The sequence below is a fragment of the Cololabis saira genome, chromosome 15 (assembly GCF_033807715.1).
Source record: "Cololabis saira isolate AMF1-May2022 chromosome 15, fColSai1.1, whole genome shotgun sequence".
NCBI lineage: Eukaryota > Metazoa > Chordata > Actinopteri > Beloniformes > Belonidae > Cololabis > Cololabis saira.
In genome coordinates, this window is record NC_084601.1 from 22,086,152 (window position 1) to 22,108,573 (window position 22,422).

Genomic DNA, 22,422 nt, shown 5'->3' on the forward strand with positions numbered 1-22,422 from the left:
GAAAAAAGTTCCTGACTTCCGGGTTTACTTCCGCGTTATGGGGCCCATAGAGCATGCGCAGTTGAGTCACCTCCCATGATGCTCTGGGACCTCCCATCATGCCGAGGGGCAATGAGAACGAGTATTAATATAATATGTATTAATATAATATATTAATTAATGTATATTATTACATATATTATCAATGTATTAATATAATATAATTATATAATATGTATTAATATAATACATCCATAGAGTGCACGGACACAGCCGCAAAGTCACGCCCAGAAAGAGACTTTTCTTTTACTTTTCTGGCCGTTATAAAACATTTTTGACGGATATAAAGTCCATGACTTAAAAATATAGAATACAAAGATTAGTAATTGACGGTGATTACAGCTGGAGGTGTCCTGAGAACAGTTTTAGAGGCTTCTCTTTTACTATTGTGGTCTATGGGGAAAAAGATTTTTGGGCCCCATGGGATTTTTTGTTGCAGTACCGCGGCTGGCCACTGGAAAAAATCGGCGTGCCTGCACTGGATGGCTCATCCGGGCGGCTGTACAGACACTGCAGAATTTGGTTGCTTTCCTCCTTCTCTGAGTTGGCAGGCTGAGGGGAGACCACTTTATATATGTTAAAGCAAGAGAAAACGTGTTTTTCATAATAGGTCCCCTTTAAATAAAAAAACTCAAAAAGAAAAAAAAATGTTTTTACGGTGGTGTTTACTGGACAGCGGGGGTTGCCATAGACGCCTCCAGATGTGCGTGTGTGTGTGTGTGTGTGTGTGTATGTGTGTTTGTTTGTGTGTGTCTGCGTGCAGGAGCGACCACGCTGCTGGACCAATCAGCGAGCAGAGGGGTGGCGGGTTTCCTGCGCGCAGCGCGGCTCTGCAGAAATGGATCATGCGCCATCGGCGGTCACGGCCAAGCGGAGAGGCCATCGCGCAGGCCCGCAGATGCTCGTGAACAGAAGAACCACCGTCCAGCAGCAGGAGGAGGGGCCTGGAGCCGACACTCTCATTGTTATCACCTAGAGCTGCGCACGCGCATGTCCGCACGTGAGGCCCGGGTGTGCAGGTTCTGGAGGGTCTGGATCTGGGTGAAGTGATGGACGGCAACGCGGATCACGCAGCGGACTAGATCCGCCCGCGGAGGTGTCAGAGGGATCCGCAAATCCGCGGGGGAGAGGTGTCAGTCCGCTCCGGATCAACGAGCGTCATCTCACAGCTGCAGGCTCTGCTGAGCTCCGAGCCGAACCGCCGGGTCCGAGTCTCTACAGGTGAGCCGAACAGGTGGCGGGTTCCCCCGCAGGTGCGCTCGCCGCGTCCCGGATCCCGGATCCCGGATCTCAGCTCTGCGCTGCTGCCTGGAGCAGGAGGTAAGCGGTCTGGCTCTGGTTCTGGTTCTGGCTCTGGTTCTGCTCTGGTTCTGGCTTCTGCTCTGGTCTGGTTCTGGTCTGGTTCAAACAGAGAGAAGCACTGCTGCTCACCTGGCTGGGTGGTTGAAGAGTGATGCAGCTCATGATCTTTTAGTCTATAACCAGCTGATGATGATGGATGATCTCACTTTTAAGGCAAGGCATGTTTATTTGTGTAGCACAATTCAACACAAGGTAATTGTGCAAAGTGCAAAGTTAATGAAGCAAAGTGCTTCATCAACATCAAAAGCAGCAAGATGCAATTAAACAGTAAATGACAAATACAATTATAAGGAAAGAGATAAAATAATAGAAAGCACAAGTTGTTAAAAAGTAAGGGCAGTAAAGTACAGCAGGTACACATCTCATTCTTACAATGGCAAGAATTACGTTTCTATACGGTCGAAACGTACAAAGACCGGGTCAAATACAGTATTACAAAAGTAATCTTTAACAATTTGTACGGTGAATTAAACCAATTTGACAATTTTATGCTACAATGCCTGTTTCCAGGTCTTATTTCACACAACAAAAACCCTTCTCTGTAAAACGAGAGCAATCCTAAGTACCCCCGTGTTTCAACTGCTGTTAGACCCACCTTTGGCAGCAGTCAATCTTTATCTCTCAGACACACTTTTTTTTTTCTAGAAGATCCAGACCATCATCCCTCCACCACCGTGCTTGACAGTGGGTATGAGGTGTTTCTGCTGAAATGCTGTGTTTGGTTTTCTCTAAACATGATTATGGACATTAAGACCTTTGGTCTCATCTGTCCAGAGGACATTGATCCAGAAGTCTGCTGCTTTGTTTAGCGAGGCCCGTGGGCTCTGAGATGGAGCTCTTGGGTTTCTGATCTTGAGGTCAATCTGCTGGGACATCTACTTTTCTAGAGCTCTGCCCACCTGCTGATGATCAGGTCATCAATGATGAGGATTAGTAGCACATGGTTGCAGCTCCTACATCTTACAGTACAAAAGTAGTAAGGGAATACTCAGGATTGCCCACAATCCTGAGTATTTCCTTGTATATCATATCTCCTCTGGATCCTCAGTAAGCCATAAGTCAGGGATCTTGAAAACCCTCTGGAACATTCCTAGAGGGCAGATCAATGCTGAACTGATCAGGGATCCGCTCCAGGAAAGTCAGGTTTAGGTTTATAGGGTGGACGGTTTTGAGGTGGTCATATAAACGTGGAAACTTCTTAGATGAGGTGTATTTGTGTGTGAATCCAGACCTGCAGTTCCTCTACTGACCACTAGGGCCTGGATCCGGACCTGCCGTTCTTTTATTGACTCACACACTTGTTCACTGTTTGAAAGACTCTAATGTTTTTAAATATGATGTAAAAAGCTTCTCTTTTGTCCGTTTCCAAACCTGGTGCCTGACCAGTACACAACCAGTTCAACTGGAACCCAGTCTGCACCTTCCAGTTAAGCTGACCTAGGGCTGGGCGATATGGACCAAAAGTCATATCTCGATATTTTCTAGCTAAATGGCGATACTCGATATATATCTCGATATTTTTTCTGTGCCTTAATTGGGGTTTTCCCCAAAGCATTATAGCATAGCATCTCTGTTAGCTTCATTTTTTTCTGAGGCAAACCCTTAAAAAAACAGTCAGTTTTAATACAAAGCCTCGTGCCAAATGTCACACAGGTTCCTTTATGAACAGAGGTCTGCACAATATCAAAATGTATAAAACAAATGAAATAAAAATAAACTGCCTGCATATATAGAATAAAAATACTTCTTGAATAAAATAAAACAAATATCCCTTTCCTGCATAACAATTAAATTAAAATACACTGTGCAATTAATACAATGTAGACAGTAACAGGCAGACTTTTCCACTGAGGTTGACAGTTGTGCAAATAACAAAACATTTGTGCAAATCTCAAATAAAACATTCAAGTCAATTTGTCACAAAATAAGCTATATCAAAATCATTAAAAAAAAAAAAATGTAAAAAAAAAAAAAATATATATATATATTTTTTTTTAAATCGATATAAACGATATTGTCTCGTACCATATCGTGTTTGAAAATTTATCGATATATATTAAAATCTCGATATATCGCCCAGCCCTAAGCTGACCGATCCTAGACAAAGTTCTGGTCCTGGTAGATGAAGTCGTACAAAAAAGTTAGAACCACAAAACCAGGATGAAAAAAGAGGTTCTAATCCCTCAACACGACCGGATGCGGTTGTCTGGCTGGATCAGAGTGGTGTGAAGAAGCCCTCAGAGCCCTGAGTCTTGATCGGCGCTGATCTATGTGACAATGTGTCCTGATGTGGACTCTTGTTTGCTTTCTTCTCCGTAGGGTGTCGGGGCGTGAAGGGGCGGGGCCGTGCAGATCGGCAGCATGAGGCGGCTGAATTGCCCTGGGGAAGTTGGTCTACCTTGCTGCAGCTGCAGAGCTGAGATTTGCTGAAGGTCTCCTTCTGAAAGCAGGTGGATGGGACTCGGACTGTCGGAGGAGAACTGGAGCCCGAGAGAACCAAGGAGAGCAAGGAAGCAGAAATGGTCACATGTCAGAAGATCCACATCTGATGCTGGAAATGGTTTTATGACCTTCCCCAGGTTGATTTCAAGCAGCAGCTGCTCCTCTAAGACCCCTGCTGATGTTGTCCCTTCTTAGTGTACTGTTGGCACTCAGTGACCCGGGTTAGTCTGCGGACCCTGACAACCCCCATGCAGGCGCGTAAGAAGTACGTTCTGCTGGGTTTGTGTGCGTGCTGCTGGCTTGTTCTGGTCTACTGGGGCGGGGGGGCCCAGCTCCGCCTGCTGCACATGCTGACACGTCACCGGGGTGATGTGGTGCGGCCCTGGCCCAACTGGACCGATCGGGTCTTCCTGCCCCGCTACGCCCATTTGGATGAGCTCCAGACAGATCCGGGGATGGCTGAGTCGCCATGGCAGCGCCGCCAGGCGTGGACATCCATCTACAAGGACAGCCGCTGCCGCATGGAGACGTGCTTTGACTTCTCGCGGTGCCGGCACCGAGGCAGGGATGGGTTTCGGGTTTATGTGTACCCAGCAGAGAAGAGCGACCGGGTGTCCGAGAGCTACAGGAAGATCTTGACCTCGATATCAGAGTCGCGCTACTACACATCAGATCCCCGGGAGGCGTGTCTGTTCGTGCTTGGCATTGACACATTAGACCGGGACCAGCTTTCTGGACAGTTTGTTCCCAACGTGGATGAACGTATCCGCGGTTACCCTCTGTGGAATGACGGACGCAACCATTTGATCTTCAATCTGTACTCGGGCACCTGGCCCAACTACACTGAGGACCTTGGGTTCAATGTGGGCCAGGCCATCCTGGCCAAAGCCAGCCTGAACTCAGAGCACTTCCGGCCTGGGTTCGACGTCTCCATCCCGCTGTTCTCTAGGGACCACCCACAGAAGGGTGGAGAGCGGGGCTGGCTGGTGAGGAACAGCACCCCGCCCCGCAGGAAGTACCTGCTTATGTTCAAAGGGAAGCGTTACCTGACGGGGATTGGCTCTGACACCCGCAATGCCCTCCATCACATCCACAACGGGAAGGACATTGTGTCGCTGACGACCTGTCGTCACGGGAAGGACTGGGAGAAGCACAAAGATGCTCGCTGTGACCACGACAACCTGGAATATGAGAGGTAAGACACATCACTCAACAGTGAGGGGGGTCAGCTGAGGTGAAGGCTCTTGAACTTTAGGTGCTGGTTTTAGCTTAATGGTTGTGCTCATGTTCTCAGAGACACATAGGCTTCAGGGCATCAGCCGATACAGATAACTGATCTTATACCAGCCAGACTTCATGTATGAGCTCCAAATGAATCTCATTGCCATCGTCTCCTGGGGCTCACAGGAATATGTTCAGTCTTTGTCTAATACAGTTTGAGAAGCAGTTTCAGAGATGATAGTCCATGCTGTTTCCAGAGTTGGACCCGGCCCATCTTCTTAGGTTTGAAAGTCTTAGGGTCTTCATTTTGGGCTTTGAGTGACTTAGGACTATGTCCTAGGACTGTCTTAATTTATGTGGAGTTTCTCAGTGCTCTGTTCTGAGCCATCTTTCTTACATCTAGAGTTCCTCAAGGCCCTATCCTGGGTCCTGAATTGCTCAGGGGTTAATCCTCGGCTCGTTGTCATACAATTGGAGTCCCTCAGGCGTCTGTCTGAGGAACGGAGGACGGCTGCCTGAACAACTGCTAGCTCCTCAGTCCACCTCCAGCAGCAGAAGCTCCTTGTTATTGTAGCCATCTTGTGGTAACTTCTGCACACTGAACTAAGGTGGGTGTGTTTCAGCGGGGGTCCAGGTCTGCTACTATCGCCTAGTTTTGGATAAACGGGGGTTGGGTGCATTTTGTTCCTACCAAAATGATGTCAAGCAATAAAAAAACAGTGAGTGGTTTTCTGGTTTGGATCGGTCTCTTGTCTGATGCAGTTTCTTGGTCTGATGCGCTCTCCGGTCTGATCTGGTCTCTGCTTTTGATAATGTAGATTACAAAATTTTACTGCACAGGGTTCAGTGCTAGGCCCAATGTTGTTCAGTTCATACATGCAGCCCTTGTTAAGTATTATCCAGAATTATGGCATCAATTGTCTTTTCTATGCTGATGATACACAGCTGTATTTGTCAATGAAGCCAGATGAAACAGAACCGTTAACCAAATTTCTTAGTCTTACGGACAATTAGGACTAGATATCAACAAACTATTTGCTTCTAAATCCAGATAAAACAAAGTTTATTGTTTTTGGTTCCAAACACCTCAGGAAGGGATAAGATGGTGTTGCGATGGCCTCCAGTGCAACTGTGTGAAACCTTGTTAGTTATTCTCGATAAGGATTTGTCGTATACAGCATATTAATCAGGTTTGTAAAACAGAATTTTTTTCATATCCATAATATCGCAAAGATTAGGAGCATCCTCTCGCAGAGTGATATGGAAAAACTTCAGGCTTTGTATCTTTTAGACTAGATTACTGTAATGTGTTATTAGCAGGATGTCCAAGTAATTCTCTGAATATCCTCCAGCTGATCCATAATGCAGCAGCGCGAGTGCTGACAGGAATCAGCAAGAGAGCCCACGTCTCTCCAGTTTTAGCCTCACTTCATCCCTGTACTGTATAAGTCAGAATCCAATTGACCCTTTGTCAAGCCCCGCCCCTGTTGCTAGGTCGGACAAAACTGTCATCTCTCCTGTCCACTTCCATTGTAAAAACGGGGTTTTACATCACTTTATTTCTAATTAATGTACCAATGAAAATAAACAGCAACTAGATATATATAAGATATAGGTAAAAAGAAACACTTCAGGTACCGTGTAGTGACTTTAAAAAAACTGAGGTTTTCGACAAAAACAAGATCTTTTGATTAGTTTAGCTCATAGCACGGTGGAAGGGTTAACTGCGTGTGCAGCCGTCCACATAGCTTTATTCAAAGCAGACATTTTTTGTAATTTAGCGTTGGTTTTGGGATGAAATGTATTCCTGTGATTCCCTCGGTTTAACCATTTTACCGTTTAACCATTTTAAGACAAATTAATAAAGGTTTTTCCAAGGTTGTAGCTAAGGGTTGTAGCCTGCTGCAAAGCCGACTTTGTTTTGGAAGTACGGATTGGATATGCTGCACCCTCGCTACACTGTGTGCAGTGTGCTCCCAAGTGTTCCTTTTACTAATACAAAGTTTAAAGCGACACTACGTAACTTTTCCACCTTAATATCATATTTCCAGAGTCATTGTGATGGTACATCAACTTCCAACAGATTTAATGAACCTCTGTCATGGTCTGAGGGGTCTGTATCGCCTTCACTGGCACTATGTAACTTTGAGGAGCATGGTAGTGTAACAGGGGTGATAAATCCCTCAAGTCGGGTTATCTATTTCTCAACTCTCGCGGTATTACGTCCAAATCTCGCGGTATTACGTCCAAATCTCGCGGTATTACGTCCAAATCTCGCGGGATGGTTACCTGGTTCACCTGGGCCAATCACCGTTGTAGTTGGCAGTGACGTCACGGGGTCACGTGGGTCGGCGCGACCAACCAAGGTTTAGTATTGAGCCGCTGCAGTTCAGTCTCAGAGAGAGAGCAGTGGGGAAGCTGCATGAGAGACGAGCTACAGGAGCCCCTTACCGTGTCGCAACTGCCGTGCCGAGACCGTGACGCCCGAACGTATGAGTAGTACGCAGCGACGACCGGGTCTTATAGATGGTGAGCTAAAGGAGCCACGGACTGACAAGATTGTCGAATGAGTCGCATCCCTCCTGCCAGGCTGGTAGGGGGCTCTTTGTAGCCCAGTAAAAGACTCTCACCCCACTTGCTCAGCCCCTGCCCACCACACGCACACACATCCTCCCCTATACACTTTACCACCCATTTCCCCTGGACTCAATTCCCCAACCCAGACGTGGGTTTACATTAAACTGTGGGGGGGGCAGCTGGGAGCATCTTTTTGGTGTTCATAAAGAACCAAGTGTATGGGTTTTTTTTCTTATTGCTGACTCTGACTTTGATAAATCTTGATTACTTGAATGTGAATATGCAAATGATTGAAAGGAAGTTAACTTACCGTAATTCATGAATTGTCTGCCTTTAGCAGATTTGTCGGTTCACTGTATATAATTTCACTTTTATTGTTGTGGGTTTTCATTGCACTTTTTGCTATAAAAAAATACATGGTATCAATAACCAGCAAACTCAGTCTCTGTCTGCTCCCTCCTTTGGTCGTACCTTAGCCTTCTGATCACTAGCCTATTGTTGTATTTTATTGTTACACATTAGCTTTAGCATTAAGTTGTGTGACATAGGTGCTACATAATTTGTGGTGAGCTAGCCAGGAGGGAGTGCAGAGCTGAGCAAATAACAATAGTAAAGTTGACATTCATTGCAAATATGGACGTTTTGGAAACAAAGGGCATAAAAATTCCGAACGCTGTTTTAATTAAACATGTAACCGGTGACCACACAGACGATGAGGTTGTTGCATTCGTAAGTCGGTACGGCAACCCCTCTAATATCGTGGCTATAACTGAGCCTGGCGTTTTCCAGAACATGATTATTGTCGAATTTGAGTCGGGAAGTGCTTTGTGTGAACTGCAGAAAATTTTGCCGTACACATACAGTTGTGAAGAAGAAAAAGTGACTTATGATATTTTAGAACTCGCCACCGTTTGCGCGGATTCTTTTGGGGAGTTAAAAACAAGGGAATACCTGGGCGAATTAAAACAGTTGGCTAAACTCACAGGGCGGGACTACGCTGAGGTTCTGACGGGGTTAATGTCTCTACTGGGCCAGTCCATCACCGAGCAAAGCTCCACTCATCCAGACTCCAGAAAGGAGGTGATGCCAACTGTTCCCAGTACAGCTGCACAGTTGCCCAACGCTGCCAGCCCCATCCCGCCTCAAGGTGCTACGGTTATGGTACACAATTCCAGCGATGAGTTACCACACATTCTTGCCACCTCGAGTGTCCGGGGAGCTGCAGGACCTTCATCCCCCACAATGCCCATCCCTGATCTTCCACACTAAAAAACTACACATTTTTACGGCTTTGACAGCTTTACGGCATACGTCACTTCCCCCTCCTTCCCGATTCGTAGTCGAGACGAAAATGGGCGGGGCTTGGAGCGCAGCTCCGCAGAAGCTGGTAACCCGTTGCTGCGTTGTGGCTGCAGCAGCTCCACACAACAGACGTGGGGAAAAGATCCTAATGGTTTAACTTTTCAACGGTTTCCTGCTCGGAGGCAGAACCACGCAGGCCAAGTATCTGATATAACAAAGTAAAAGAGTAAAAGAGTCGTCGGCAACACGCACACAGACGGGCGTCGGATCAAAACACGGGTTTATTAAACCACAAACAAACACTCACAGACCGGGGTCGGATCATTCAAACGGGTTTTATTTCCCACTTCTCCAGCTAAATACAGTTGTTGGCCAGCTCTCTGCGGTGCGATTAATTTTGTTGAGGAAAAAATATTAATTATTTGATTTGTAGCTGCAGAGGAAAAAAATAATCTCACGAGGAAAAAAAAATATTGCTCACGCCTCGGAGCCTCTTCAAAGCAGTCAAAAAAAAAAAGAAAGAAAAGTAAGAGTAATACAAAACATGTACTGTATGTTGTACTATTATACTAATTTATTGAAACACATGGCGAGTCAAACATTTACCAAAGCAGCTGCCAAACACTCCTAAACAAGGTAGCCGGAGACAGTGGTTCTGCAGAACTGCGGCAGTAATCCCTTCTAAAGAGTGGCGCTCTGACGAGGAGCTCCATTCTTTAGTAGGGATTTCATATGGATCCAGACTGTTAATAATCATTATTTTCTCCATATACCGCTCCCTGGCTTCCTTGTTTAAGGTATCCTGATAAATTCCAGTTCCTTTCCAGCAGTTTAACATCTTTTTTTTTGCGTTCCGTCTGTTCACTTGGTGAAACAGAAAAGCGTCCTGTCTTCTCTCAAAACAAATGCAGCGACGGGACAGGAGTTTTCCGGCAGTACGCGCTGGTGCTCATGGGAAACGTAGTGTTCTTTCTGGTAAAGCACTACCGCTTTTGTCCAAAAGATGTCGCCAAACTCAGAAAAGCTGAAAGTTACATTGTGCTGCTTTAAGAAAATAATCCAATGATTTAAATTTCGACACAAGGGAAGTAAAAACTACGCTTTTTCCATTGATGTGAACGAGAGAGACGGCTGTTTTGTCCAACCGGATATTCTGACCCGGATGTAGCAACAGAGAATGATGTTTCTGATTGGTCAGTCAGGGACCAATCAGAAGGCTGATAAAGGTTCCATTCAACATTCTGTTGCTTGCATATAAATTATCTCCAAGACCTGATAGTACCGTATGTTCTTAACAGAGCTCTCCGTTCTCAGAGTGCAGGTTTACTCGTAGTTCCTAGAGTATCCAAATGTAGATTTGGAGGGTGGGCTTTCTGCTTTCAGGCACCGTTACTATGGAACCAACTTCCAATCTGGGTTAAGGAGGCTGACACCACCTCCACCTTTAAAACCAAACTTAAACGTTTCTGTTTAGTAAACCTCTAGTTAGTGTTTAATAAACCTGTAGTTAGAGTTCAGTAAGCCTCTAGTTAGTGTTAGTAAACCTCTAGTTAGTGTAAACTCTAATGTGTTACGGCCAGTAGTCATAGCTGCACTACAGGACCAGAATAAAATAGTTAATCTCAAACATAGCTTTGTTGTAGATATCCTGCTATAGAACTATGCTGCAGGGGAGCATCAACATGATCCACTGGGCTGTATTAATTAGAAGTATCTCATTAGCATAATTGTGCTCCATTCTTCTTGTAGTTTGTTGTGTTTGTGTGCCCCCTCCTTTTCTCTTCTGTATGTGTACAGGCCAGAGCTTGCAGAGCTGCATGCTGACCTGCAGTCCCACCCTCGGACCATCTCAGTGTCTGCTGTCAGTTGTCTCTGTAGTACACCATCTAATTATCTAATAATTATCAGTAATATGTACATAGAACTCTTAGTTCTCCAGCAAACGGATAATTAATACTAATATATATTGTCTTTTGTACCTTTTGACAATATATCTGTGTCTCTCCTTTCTCTGTTCTTCATCCTTTCTTTCTGATCTTCCTTTTTTGCTTTACCCGTCTGGCCTTTGGCAGGGGGTCCCTGCTCAAGGTTTCCTCCCTCTTAATAATGACTTTTTTCCTGCCATTGTTTATGTAATAATTGCTCAGGGGTCATGTTCTGGATCTCTGGAAAGCACCTAGAGACAACTTGTATTTTAATAAACACTACATAAATAAAATGTAATTGAACTGATCTGGTCTCTGGTGTGATCCAGTTTCTGCTCTGATGCAGTCTACGGTTTGATTTCTCCGTCAGTCCTTGCTGATCATAGTTGGCTGTAATTGAGTATCCGTCTCTAACATCTGTCTCGGGTGATATAGTGAGTAACAGTTACGTTTGTCAGGGGGTAAATCTTGATTCATCGTTGGGTTTGCTTTGAGACTGACCGTTGTGAGGTGGTTCTGGTCCAACAACCACCCTGGCGGCAGCCCAGTTCTGGCCTGTTTACACTGATGGTGGGGCACTTCATGGCATGAATGAGCTCATTTATTCCAGGCAGCCCACTGCTCAGACGCATGGGTGGTGGGGGAGGGGCTGGGTTCTGTATTTAGTATTTAGAGGTGGATTTGGATGCAGCCTGAGCTCCGGGGGTGTGAATGTGAGAGACAGCTGCTGTTTGTCAGGAAACTGAGAGCTGCATGGTGTTTTCCTTCTGCTGGTGGGTCGACGGGGTGGGGGTTGGGGGGGTGGCTTCTGGGGGAAAGAGGACAGCAATATCTGAGGGAAAACATCCAGCCAGAAGTGTGTATGAAAAACAAGGAGCCATAAAACCAGCAATAGTGATGTCTGCGTAACCCCGCCCACTTGGTTTCAGTATGTTCCCTGACCTGTTTCACTCCTCAGAAATCCGCTAACCAGCATTTGACCGGTCTGTCGTGGTGAATTTATGAGGCTCTTAGAGGGTGTCTTCAGGTTAATGAGCGTATGCATCTGCTGGCCTACAGATTAGCCTCAAGAGACCTGGGAAACCAAAGACCTAAGTTACCAGTAGGATGACACCTAAGCACCACTCCAGTTTAATGGACTAAATATCAATTCCAGGTCCGGCTGTTGAGACAGAAAAACTGTCATGATCTGCTAAGAGGGCAGGGAGACAAGGATGAAGAAAGAGACAAAAGAGAACAGTAAAACAAAACATCTTGTTTCTCAGCTGAGATAAAAAAAAGAAGAATTATTACAGTTCTCCTGAACACTAAATCACCTGCGTAGTGCCGTCTTGTTGTCTAAGCTGTAAATAAAACCCTAACCGAAATCTTTAATCTTAGAGCTATGTTTTTTCGTGCCATTGCTTTACTAAGACTCTGGTTCTGGGTTGGTCTGGAAGAGTTTGGAGGTTGAAGGCTGCTAACCAGACTAACCAGAGGACACCAGCTGGACTGCCTCTAGACCATCAGTTTCTACTTCTGGCAGCACCTTTTTGTCCAGAAACCTTCAACATGGATAATTTCCGGACCCTTCCAGGTTGACTTACCAGACCACCAACCAAACTTACCAAAGATGTCTGTCCATACGTCTTCATTTCAACTTTGCTATGGAAACAACCTCTAAAATTAGTTCTGCCAGAACTGGAACAAAGATCAGTGACTCAGTGATGAAACGCAGGTGCGTAGTGACCAAACGCAAGTGCGTAGTGACCAAACGCAGGTGTGTAGTGACCAAACGCAGGTGCGTAGTGATCAAACGCAGGTACGTAGTGACCAAACGCAGGTGCATAGTGACCAAACGCAGGTGCGTAGTGACCCACCACAGGTGTATAGTGATCAAACGCAGGTACGTAGTGACCAAACGCAGGTGCGTAGTGACCAAACGCAGGTGCGTAGTGACCCACCACAGGTGTATAGTGATCAAACGCAGGTGCTTAGTGACCAAACACAGGTGCGTACTGGCCACACTCTGGTGTGTAGTGACCAAACTCTGGTGTGTAGTGACCAAACGCAGGTGCGTAGTGACCCACCACAGGTGTATAGTGATCAAACGCAGGTACGTAGTGACCAAACGCAGGTGCGTAGTGACCAAACGCAGGTGCGTAGTGACCCACCACAGGTGTATAGTGATCAAACGCAGGTGCTTAGTGACCAAACACAGGTGCGTACTGGCCACACTCTGGTGTGTAGTGACCAAACTCTGGTGTGTAGTGACCAAACGCAGGTGCGTAGTGACCAAAGGCTGGTGCGTAGTGATCAAATGCAGGTGCGTAGTGATCAAACGCAGGTGCGTAGTGACCCACCACAGGTGTATAGTGATCAAACGCAGGTGCTTAGTGACCAAACACAGGTGCGTACTGGCCACACTCTGGTGTGTAGTGACCAAACTCTGGTGTATAGTGACCAAACTCAGGTGCGTAGTGACCAAACGCAGGTGCGTAGTGACCAAAGGCTGGTGCGTAGTGATCAAATGCAGGTGCGTAGTGATCAAATGCAGGTGCGTAGTGACCAGACACAGGTGCGTAGTGACCAAATGCAGGTGCGTAGTGATCAAACGCAGGTGCATAGTGATCAACCACAGGTGCGTAGTGGCCAAACGCAGGTGTGTAGTGACCAAACTCTGGTGTGTAGTGACCATGCGTAGTGACCAGACACAGGTGCGTAGTGACCAAATGCAGGTGCGTAGTGATCAAACGCAGGTGCATAGTGATCAACCACAGGTGCGTAGTGGCCAAACGCAGGTGTGTAGTGACCAAACTCTGGTGTGTAGTGACCAAACCCTGGTGCGTAGTGACAAAGCGCTGGCCAAGGAGCAACATTATGCAAGCATGCTGCAACAGAATGCAGGTGTGGGCAAAAATGCAATTTGAGATGATGCCAAAAGGCCTTGTTGGGACCAATAGGCTTTGTTGTCATGAATGAGTGCAAGCAACCCTATTCGGATGTCTGGATAAATTCCTCTTACTTTTACTTAGAATGTTGCGCAAAAGAGGAAAGAAAAAAATGACCAGAAGAGTTGAGGAAGACTACAGTCCTGATGGCCTAGTTTTCTTGGTGCAGAGTTTTCTCTGGAAAGTGAAGGCAGCGTGGATCGTAGGATGAATATAAATGAACCAGAGTGAGTGGAGTGGAGTGGAGGGCTGGCACATGGAAGGAGAGGTTCTGAGGTTCTTGTGGGACCGGCTCAGTTTAGTACAACAAATCACCACGTTCAAAAAGCTAAAAACAAAAAAGGAAAGCAACTATAACCCGCAATAAAGTTCAGATCCGACCAGTTCCCGGAGGTTTGTTGGAAGTGTTGAAGACAAGGATGTTAGTGGTGGTAAACTCGGGTTACTTTCCCTCCTCAAATACATGTGATTGGATCCCTATCAGTTTATCTACATGTACACATTTCTCTGATCCAGGTGTGTTGGAACAGAGAAAAATCTAAAACATGGAGGACACTGGTTCCTGACAAACAGCGCTAAAGAACACTATTATAGTTATATATGATATCATATTTTTATGATATAACTATAGTCATTTTGCTTCTAATATTATATTCTGATAATAATTATAATCACCATCATTATAACATAATAATTATGCATATAAATATATCAGCCAGATAACAAACACCTTTGTGTTTGCCACTTGTTTATTGAAATATTTAACTCATCTGAGTCTGCTGTGTTCCCATGAATTTTAGCCCGAAGACTGAGGGCCCGAGTTAATGGAGACCTTGGAGTCCTGACTCAGTATGAAGATTCGAATAATCAACCCAGTTGATTCAGGGACCAACCTGCCCACCACAACACAAACCCAGTAGATAAGGACCACACTAACCACCACAGTCCGAATAAAGTCCTGCAGCTGGACTACTGACTGCTAGGATCTAGATCCAGACCTGCAGTTCCTCCACTGACCACTAGGGTCTGGTATAATAGTCAATAATGAGTTAGTCTCCACTGAGCTCCATGTTAAAATGTTCAACTTTATATCAAAAATGATTTTTTAATTTTTTATTTACAGTCTGGTTCATCACCTGTTTAGAGGTTTATTTGTCAGATCTGCCCTCTTGAAGGTTATTGTTACTTTTTCCAAAAAACTGGTTTTAGCAGTGCCTGAATTTTTTTTATTTTTTTTTAGTGGTCTTGACTGAGCGTTGGAGCCTTCTGGTCTCAGATCTACATTTATATTTGTAACCTAAGTAAGCTGCGAGGACCAATGTTTTAGCTGGAACATTCAACGTTGCTCCTCTGTGAGGCAGGAAAACCACAGCTTTCATTCCAGCGTCTAAAAAAAGAGAGCTGTTGTATTCTGGGTAAAAACAGCGTGGCATGCTGTTATTCCTCATAAATGTTTGTGGTCGTGTGTTGAAGCCCTCATTGTTCTCTGAACCACTGCTCAGTGTTGAGACACTGAAGCAGCCCTAGCCCCCCTGAATGTTAACAGTCATCATTGGGATGGTTTGCAGCTTGTTTACACCACCAGTCACAAGTCTGACGCACAGCTTTTCATAGGCAATAGCTGGGAACACAGAGATGCACCTTTTCCATCTAGGTCAACGGGAGGACTGGTGGAGCTTTGCATACTGGTACTCTTAACACGTGAAAGTGGATCACCAATTTTACAGTACACCATCAGCCTTTACGTACTGGCCCCAGTACGACAGAAAGATACTGCAAACCTATGTCCTTACATACAAAAACTAGCATCCTGGGGAAAAAAAGTGTGACTCAACCTCGTGTGTCTTAACGTGATGTGAGGTGTCGCATTCATTGCTTCATGCTAGATTTAAAAAAAAAAATGAATAGCTGAAGAGATGATGCCATCAGCGTTCTTATATGGTGATAATAGTGTTACGGCTTTTAACTGAGATCTGTGTGTGTAAGTAGCGCATGAGAGGCGCGTGGATGAGAAAGTGACTGTGTGAGTGCAGTGTGATGATGTGGAGAAGTTGACCAGGACGGTTTGAACTAGACAGATTCAGCTGCATGTAAAGCATCGCTACAATAAATCAAAGCGCCGCAGCTCCTCCAGCTGGAAGTGTCCAGGTCTTCCCCACTAGCTGGAAGTACCCGGGTCTTCCTCACTAGCTGGAAGTACCCGGGTCTTCCTCACTAGCTGGAAGTACCCGGGTCTTCCTCACTAGCTGGAAGTACCCGGGTCTTCCTCACTAGCTGGAAGTACCCAGGTCTTCCTCACTAGCTGGAAGTACCCGGGTCTTCCTCACCAGCTGGAAGTACCCGGGTCTTCCTCACTAGCTGGAAGTACCCGGGTCTTCCTCACTAGCTGGAAGTACCCAGGTCTTCCTCACTAGCTGGAAGTACCCGGGTCTTCCTCACTAGCTGGAAGTACCCGGGTCTTCCTCACTAGCTGGAAGTACCCGGGTCTTCCTCACTAGCTGGAAGTACCCGGGTCTTCCTCACTAGCTGGAAGTACCCAGGTCTTCCTCACTAGCTGGAAGTACCCGGGTCTTCCTCACCAGCTGGAAGTACCCGGGTCTTCCTCACTAGCTGGAAGTACCCGGGTCTTCCTCACTAGCTGGAAGTACCCAGGTCTTCCTCACTAGCTGGAAGTACCCGGGTCTTCCTCACTAGCTGGAAGTACCCGGGTCTTCCTCACTAGCTGGAAGTACCCGGGTCTTCCTCACTAGCTGGAAGTACCCGGGTCTTCCTCACTAGCTGGAAGTACCCAGGTCTTCCTCACTAGCTGGAAGTACCCAGGTCTTCCTCACTAGCTGGAAGTACCCGGGTCTTCCTCACCAGCTGGAGGCGTCCAGGTCTTCCGCAAGACCTGAGGTTACTATTTGGAGCGGGTTTTCACCACAGACGCTGCTCCTCCCTGGAGTGAAGTGCGGCTCCAGCGCTGATAACTATGGTCGGTAAGGGACGGTTAAAAATATTTATGTCACTGTCATTATTCTTTTGTCATGTCAATTTCATCCCGAATAATTGTGACCGATTCTTAGGCGTCATCCTCTCTTTGACGTAAAAGATCCGGTTCTGGCTGCGTTCACTCAGCTGTTTTTTTAACCATTCTAATAATGTAACGCCTGATTTCATCTTCTCCTTGACAACTAAGACGTTTTCAGTTTTGTTAATAGGAAGCGTCGTTTGTAAAACTACACTCTACAAATAACAACATTTTGTCACATTTAGCTCCAAATGATGTTTAAGAAAGTGGTTTAAATTTTTGTAAGTCATTTTGAGCACATTCACAACAATACTTTGTTAACTAAATTTGCTTACTTTCGGTGGGGTTCGACTGAAGGAGCTGGGACCAAAGTGAACTTTGATTGACATGCGTGTTCCTGTCGGCTTGCAGAGTAACATGTCTGCGCTCCATACGAAGAAAACCGGGCTTCAGAAACCAGCGGGTCACGTGACTTTGGTCCGTTGTTTCCTACAGTCTATGTCGCCATCAGACGTTTACAGATACACACTCTGACATCTTTTACTTTTGTACTTCCTGTAACCGGAGGTATACATTTACATTTACTTATTTTAACTTAACATTTAGCTTCACCCAAAATGTTTAATGTTTAAGATTTAACATTTATATTTAATTTCTACTGTATATTTAACATTTAGATTAAACATTTGACATTGAGGTGTAACATTAAATATTTAGATTTAACTATTTAGTATAATTCTAAGTTAACAACTGTTGTAAATGTGCTAATAGTGACTTACAACAAACATGGTTTGGACTTAAAAGGAGCATGAGGCTCCTTTTAAGAAATGAGACTCTCTAGCGCCACCCTTCACCACGACGGCCGTCTGGGGTACTGCAGCCAACAGTGAAGCCGGCACGGGAGAACGGGGAGAACGCACATGCAGCGTCATGTGACGTCACATCCGCCGCCCAGCGCGGGAAATTCGGCCCCAGCCTTGCAGCACATTTTGCAGCACACAGCCTGTTCAAGGCAACGGAGAGATACACTAGAGGGCTCACTCTTTTTGGTTTGGAACGCTTCATCTGACATTATTACTAGAAAAATTAAAACGTATACAATTTTTTTTTCATAAATCCAGCCTCAAGCTCCTTTAAATGTGAGAAGTGTTGCTGTTATTTTTAGGGAGCTGCTTTCCAAACGGCGCCCCGGATGTTGAATTATTCAGAGCGAGTGAATTAGAGTATGATGCGTTGTGCTGACGGTAGTTTCCCCTCTTCTTCTGCGCCCGTGTGAAAGTGTCAACAACGTGATCAGAAGTTGTTAGAAATCCTCCCTCGGTTATGGGATGGGGTGGGGGGACGGCCCTCACATACACAACGGGTATCTCTTTGTATATACCTTTTTTGTCTAAAAAAAAAAAAAGGGAAAGAAAAAAGACGGGATCCGTTTTTACACCGTTCCGGAAAGTGGCTCTTGTGTATAGGCCCCGGGACGGGGAAGAGGGGGAATCGTTCTGCAAAGAAAAGCCAGCACGCCGGGGCCTTTCAGGGAGACCCCCCCTTCCTCTTCTGCTGCCATTGGCTAGCTCGGTCCGGAGGGCTGATGTGGCTACTGGGGCAAGTCCAGCTAACACCTTCACAACACATTACATTTGGTAGTCACTTTTGTCCAAAGTGACTTGCAACAGGGGAACACAGTCAACCCAGAGCAACGTAGTAGATCAGGAATAAAACTAGGGCTGGGGATCGATTCAAATGTCAAGAATCGATTTGATTCCGATTCCTAAGATTCAGAATCGATTATCACGATTTGATTCGATCCGATTCGATTCTGATATTGATTTGGGTTGGTGTTATTAAATCTGTTTTTTTGAGCTGTAGCATGAATTATATGACTGTGTAGTTCTGCAACATATTAATGCTAGTATTATATTGAGATTCAACAGCAAGTATTGGCAGCTAATGATGCTGTAAGGACCAATCAGCTCCCAGAATGCTGATAGAACTGCTTTCAGAAACATCGTGTGGGTCAGAATGATCAAATAGATCCAGGGCAGCAAACAGAGGCTGTATGAAATCAAGTTTCATTTTTTCCCACATTCTGTTTGAATTTTTTCCATTTTCGGTCTATTTCCGTTTTACTTTTATAGAATTTGGTTTTTAGCATTTTATGCAAATGTAACCCCAAGACAGTATATAAAGTCGTGAAATATAGACAATTTATGCAATTATAACTGAAAACTTTAATGTTTTCATACTTTTAAAGATATTTAAAGGCATAAACATGGCACCAGTTATTCTTGTCTCCACATTCCTTTTTTAGGCATAAACAAAAAAATACCAAAAGTTGTAATGTAATGATGAAAAAAAATGTATCTTTAGACATACAAATCCATTTTTAGGAATTAATATGAGAATCGATGTAGAATCGGAAAATCAATTTTTTTCAACACAGGCCTAAATAAAACAGTATTTAATTAAATGCAGCCTATGACAGAAGGTCTTGGAGGGGGAGTTTTCCACACCTTCAACGTAGAGAGGGACGACTGCTCTTGCGGGTGACTTGTTCCACCATGGAGGCACCAGGTGGAGGAACAGGTTGCACCATGACCTCCTTGCGTGAGGAGAGGACGAGGCCAGCCGGTGTCCTCGTGAAGAGCGCAGTGCTTGTGAAGTGGTGTCAGCCGTCACATTAAGCTCACACAGGCAAGATCCCCTGCAGGCAAGTGGCAGCGACTTGTGTTGTACCGGGGCAGCCGCAGGTATCCTGTGGAGCTCGGCCAACAGAGGTGAGACGTGTTCCCGTCCGGGTCGATTAAGGAAGGAGTCACCCAGCTTCCGACTCTTTCCTGCTGCTCCACTCTGGACGTCTGTGTGGGAAGAAATGATCAATAGGCCTGTGTTGAAAATTCTAAATCGATTCTCATATTAATTTCTAAAAATCGATTCCTATGTCTAAAGATTGATTTTTAAAAAAAAATTTTTTCCCATAATTACATTTTAGCCCAGTGAACTTTAAACCCCTGTAGTCACGTCATTTAATTCACACATGCGCCTGGTGTGGAACTATTAAACAATGAACATGAAGAGTAGCTGCAACATTAACAAAGCGCTGGTTTTTAAAACTCCTGAACTAGACAAACTTTTCTTTCGATGTGAAATTAGTGAAAATATTAGTTCACTAGTTATTTTACAGTCATAAAATTCAGGCAACAGCTCAAAAACATTTTAAATAACACTAACCCAAATCAATATCGGATCAAATCAAATCCTGATAATTGATTCTGAATAATCGGAATCTAATCGATTCTTGACATTTGAATCGGTACCCACCCCTAATGATCAAGTATACGTGCTAATTACGGTAATTACCACAACTTTTAGTAACATTGACATTTTATTTGTATTTTTGCATCTTTTAGGCTTTTTAAATGTATTTTCTATTTGTAAGTAGGCCTCATTTTAAAACAGAGGGTTACATTTACACAACTATATTTGTTATTAGTTATTTAATCCTAATGTTTTACTATGTAAGCTTCGTTCAGGGTTTTATTCTGTTGCCTTCCTGCCTTCCATTTTCAATTCAAGGTTTTAGGGTTTGAATCATATGAATAAGATCTCGATCCAGAGCCTAGTGGTCACTACCGGAACTGCGGGTTTCTTCATGTTCTGGGTTGAATCAGTCTCGTTGTAGGTGTTGAAAGCTTTCTTCCTCCCCAGACCCCAGCCTCAGTTTCTGGTACTTCCAGGTTCTCAGGTGCCTCGCAGGTTTTCCCAGAAGGGTTGTTGCCCCTGTGAGGATGGATTCCATGGCAGCAGTGTCCTGAGAACGTTGTAGGTCTAGGTTGTCGATGCTTTTCACCATGACAGCAGACGGTCTATCTCACCCCAGTAGGCTGATTAATCTCCATCAGAGAAGAGGCCCATGAGGGCGGTCTCATCTGCGTTGGGCACATTCAGCTGGGATTGGTAGCTTTCATAGCGATGGTGACGGGCAGGGCTGCCCCTGAGCAAATTGGGGCCCTAAGCGAAATGTTATTTGGAGGTTCCCCGCCCTCAAACCTCTCCACATCCCAAATGTATTATTGGTTCAGGATGAACGTATCACAACGTGCCATTTAACTTGACAACCCGCCAATAATAACAAATGTACGGTACATAAAGTAGCTTGACTGTATGAGTCAAATGAAAAATCAACCTGAAATAATAAATAAATATATTAAATAAAAAACATATAAACAAGTCACAAATACCGATCAATTACTCATCAATTACTGGAGGTTACTTTCTTTCAAAAGAAAGTAACCTCCACCACCTTAATCCCCCACAAAAAACTGAAAGCCGGTCTTGCAGGTCGGAAATCAGAGCTAAACACACGTGTGCCTTTTGCAGGTGCACATTTATCTCATTAAAAATAGTCAAACTTCCTAACAATATTAATTGATATAAAACTATAGCCAATAAATTATATATTGGTTAAAGTTTGTTGCTTACGTACGACCAACTGGTCATGTGACCACTCTTTTTCAACAGAGGTGAATGCAGAGGGCGTTAACAAGGCGTTCAATAAATGTTCATCAGGGCTGGTGGAAAAACACAATTCTCCAGTCTAGACAGAGACTGGAGACAGATTCATATCAAGAGTTTCCTTGTGTTTTTGCTTTTTTCTTTTCTTGCTCGTTCGTTATTTGTGATGTCTTTTGGATGAAAAGTTGAAATCTCTGCTGTCAATCAATGCACGGCAAGATTCAGATACCTGCGTCTCTTTTCTTTCCCTCCTCCTCACGGTAGCGCATATGTGCATCCATTACGCATATACGTTGCTGAGTAAATGCGTCCCCTTGCGCAAAACGGAGCCCCCGTTGGAAGATGAGGTCCTACGCACAGCGCGTATTCCGCGTTTAGGGAGGTGACTTTTATTTCACTGGTGACGGGGAAAACCTCAGGTTGGAATCTGGCTGGAGCCTCGGCCCTGAAGCCACCGTGGTCCTGGTCCCGACAGCACCCGTGGCACCTCTGCCCTCAACCCCCCCAGTTGCATGCTGCCGAGCTGCTGTTGGTTAATTATGAGGAAGAGGGTGACGAGCGTGTCTCAGTGCAGCTCGTATGTTTGCAGTTAATTAACTATGAAATCACTTTTAACACTGTTCAGCCACAGAGGAGCTCCGAGAGGGTATTTCAGGAATTAAACCGGCCCAAACTCCTCCTCGGACCTCTTTAACATTTCCTCCTGAGGACTCTGGAGCTGCCTGAAGTTTGTTTTCTGAATTTAGGTCAAATTATGTTGATGAAAAGGCTTTTAACACCTCCTTTCTTACTGCTTTAATGTGAAACGCAGGGCCCTGATTGGCCGCTACAGAGATGACTGATAGTCAGCGATAATCTGGACCGGAGGGTCCAAAGAACTAATGCTGAAATCATCTCTGGATCTGAGCTTTGATGACACTGAAGGGTATCGGAGCATGAATTTGCTCTGACTGTCTGTGGTGCTGATGCAAGTCCTGCACTAGGGCTGGGCGATATGGACCAAAAGTCATATCTCGATATTTTCTAGCTGAATGGCGATACTCGATATATATCGATATTTTTTCTGTGCCTCTTTTTCTGTGCCATAATTGGGGTTTCCCCCAAA

General features: G+C 45.0%; 1 protein-coding gene across 1 annotated transcript in view; it reads left to right on the forward strand.

Moving 5' to 3' along the window:
* Window positions 1-844: 844 nt before the first annotated feature.
* The window catches only part of ext1c (exostoses (multiple) 1c), a 56,730-nt gene continuing 35,152 nt past the window's right edge, over window positions 845-22,422 (forward strand). The window contains exons 1-2 of the mRNA XM_061741082.1: window positions 845-1,260; window positions 3,721-5,038. Of these exons, the coding sequence (XP_061597066.1) occupies window positions 4,092-5,038 (947 nt within the window). The 5' untranslated portion in view covers window positions 845-1,260; window positions 3,721-4,091. The remainder of the gene's footprint in view (window positions 1,261-3,720; window positions 5,039-22,422) is intronic.